The sequence below is a fragment of the Pagrus major genome, chromosome 12 (assembly GCF_040436345.1).
Source record: "Pagrus major chromosome 12, Pma_NU_1.0".
Classification (NCBI taxonomy): domain Eukaryota; kingdom Metazoa; phylum Chordata; class Actinopteri; order Spariformes; family Sparidae; genus Pagrus; species Pagrus major.
In genome coordinates, this window is record NC_133226.1 from 26584504 (window position 1) to 26586773 (window position 2270).

Consider the following 2270-nt stretch of genomic DNA (forward strand, 5'->3'; position numbering starts at 1 on the left):
ACAGCAGCTTGAACCTTAATGAGGGTTTAGTTTGATAACTCGCTGCTGTCAGTCAGCTGTTTTTAACCAGGAGAAGAAAAGTGAACAGAATCAGAGGAAGAGTTAGAGAAATATCAGCAAAGCCTGAGGAGCCAAGAAACATTTTACAACTAAAAACTTTGATGTTTTCAAATGTGGAGCAGGTTTTAACTGAGGCTTCGTTGTAAAAGAGGAAACACAGTTCAGATTCACAGAGCTGCTCCTCGTCCTGGAATGAATAAAATGTTGATGACCGCTCCCTCTTCTCTCTGATCGCTTATCTTGTTTACTCAAATTAACTTCAGGTATCAGGAAGTGAAGCTCAGACAGTCGTTGTCACTGAGAGGTGAAATGGCGCAGAGAGCAGTTCAGCTGGACCGAAAAACAATTTCTTGTCCGATCTGTTTGGATCTACTGAAGGATCCGGTGACTACTCCCTGTGGACACAGCTACTGCAAGAACTGTATTAACGATCACTGGGACACAGAGGATGAGAGGAGGATCCACAGCTGCCCTCAGTGCAGGAAGAGCTTCACACCGAGGCCTGAGCTGCTGAAAAACACCATGTTAGCAGCTTTAGTGGAGGAGCTGAAGAAGACTGGACTCCAAGCTGCTCCTGCTGATCACTGCTATGCTGGAGCTGAAGATGTGGCCTGTGATTTCTGCACTGGGAGGAAACTGAAAGCCCTCAAGTCCTGTCTGCAGTGTGTGGCCTCTTACTGTGAGAAACACCTCCAGCCTCACTTTGAAATCCCTGCCTATGGAAAACACAAGCTGGTGGAGCCGTCCAAGAAGCTCCAGGAGAACATCTGCTCTCGTCATGATGAGGTGATGAAGATGTTCTGCCGTACTGATCAGCAGTGTATCTGTTATCTCTGCTCTGTGGAGGAACATAAAGGCCACGACACAGTGTCAGCTGCAGCAGAGAGGACTGAGAGGCAGAGAGAGCTCGAGGGGAGTCGACAAAACATCCAGCAGAGAATCCAGGACAGAGAGGAAGATGTGAAGGTGCTTCAACAGGAGGTGGAGGCCATCAATGGCTCTGCTGATGAAGCAGTGGAGCACAGTGAGAAGATCTTCACCGAGCTGATCCGTCTCATGGAGAAAAGACGCTCTGATGTGAAGCAGCAGGTCAGATCCCAGCAGGAAACTGAAGTGAGTCGAGTCAAAGAGCTTCAGGAGAAGCTGGAGCAGGAGATCACTGAGCTGAAGAGGAAAGACGCTGAGCTGAAGAAGCTCTCACACACAGAGGATCACAACCAGTTTCTACACAACTACCCCTCACTGTCAGCACTCAGTGAGTCTACACACTCATCCAGCATCAATATCCGTCCTCTGAAGTACTTTGAGGATGTGACAGCAGCTGTGTCAGAGGTCAGAGACAAACTACAGGACGTCCTGAGAGACACATGGACAAACATCTCACTGACAGTGACTCAAGTGGATGTTTTACTGCCACAACCAGAGCCCAAGACCAGAGCTGGATTCTTAAGATATTCATGTGACATCACACTGGATCCAAACACAGCAAACACAGAGCTGTTATTATCTGAGGGGAACAGAAAAGCAACATACAAGAGACGACAACGGTCTTATTCTAGACAACCAGACAAATTCACTCGGTGGCGTCAGGTCCTGAGTAGAGAGAGTCTGACTGGACGTTGTTACTGGGAGGTGGAGTGGGGAGGAGAAGCAGTTGGTGTAGCAGTCGCATACAAGAATATCAGCAGAGCAGGGAGGTCAGATGAATGTAGATTTGGATTCAATGACAAATCTTGGATGTTATTTTGTTCCACAGACAGTTATAACTTTTATTACAACAAAGTCCACACTCCCGTCTCAGGTCCTGAGTCCTCCAGAGTTGGAGTGTACCTGGATCACAGTGCAGGTATTCTGTCCTTCTACAGCGTCTCTGAAACCATCACTCTCCTCTACAGAGTCCAGACCACATTCACTCAGCCTCTCTATGCTGGACTTTATGTTGACTGGTTTTCTGGAGACTCTGCTGAGTTTTGTAAACTCAAATAGACAGAAGTCATTTCAGGGTCAGTGGGTTAAATTCTGTGTTTCATTTCTTCACACTTGTTGTGTTTCCATCATTGTTGCTGAGAGCTGATTGTTGTGGCGTTTCTTCACTGCACACAGATCAGCTGTCAATCAAACATGATGGGCGGTACTTTGACCTCTTCTTGTTGTTCTGTAAATGTTGGACTTTGTTCAGGCGGCGCTCCTTCCTGTGTCTGTTCAGCCAC

General features: G+C 47.3%; 1 protein-coding gene across 1 annotated transcript; it reads left to right on the forward strand.

The window, feature by feature from the left end:
* Positions 1 to 330: 330 nt before the first annotated feature.
* On the forward strand, positions 331 to 2270 carry LOC141005601 (tripartite motif-containing protein 16-like). Its single transcript, XM_073477515.1, has one exon. The coding sequence runs from the start codon at positions 370 to 372 to the stop codon at positions 2044 to 2046; it is 1677 nt and encodes a 558-aa protein (XP_073333616.1). The 5' UTR covers positions 331 to 369; the 3' UTR covers positions 2047 to 2270.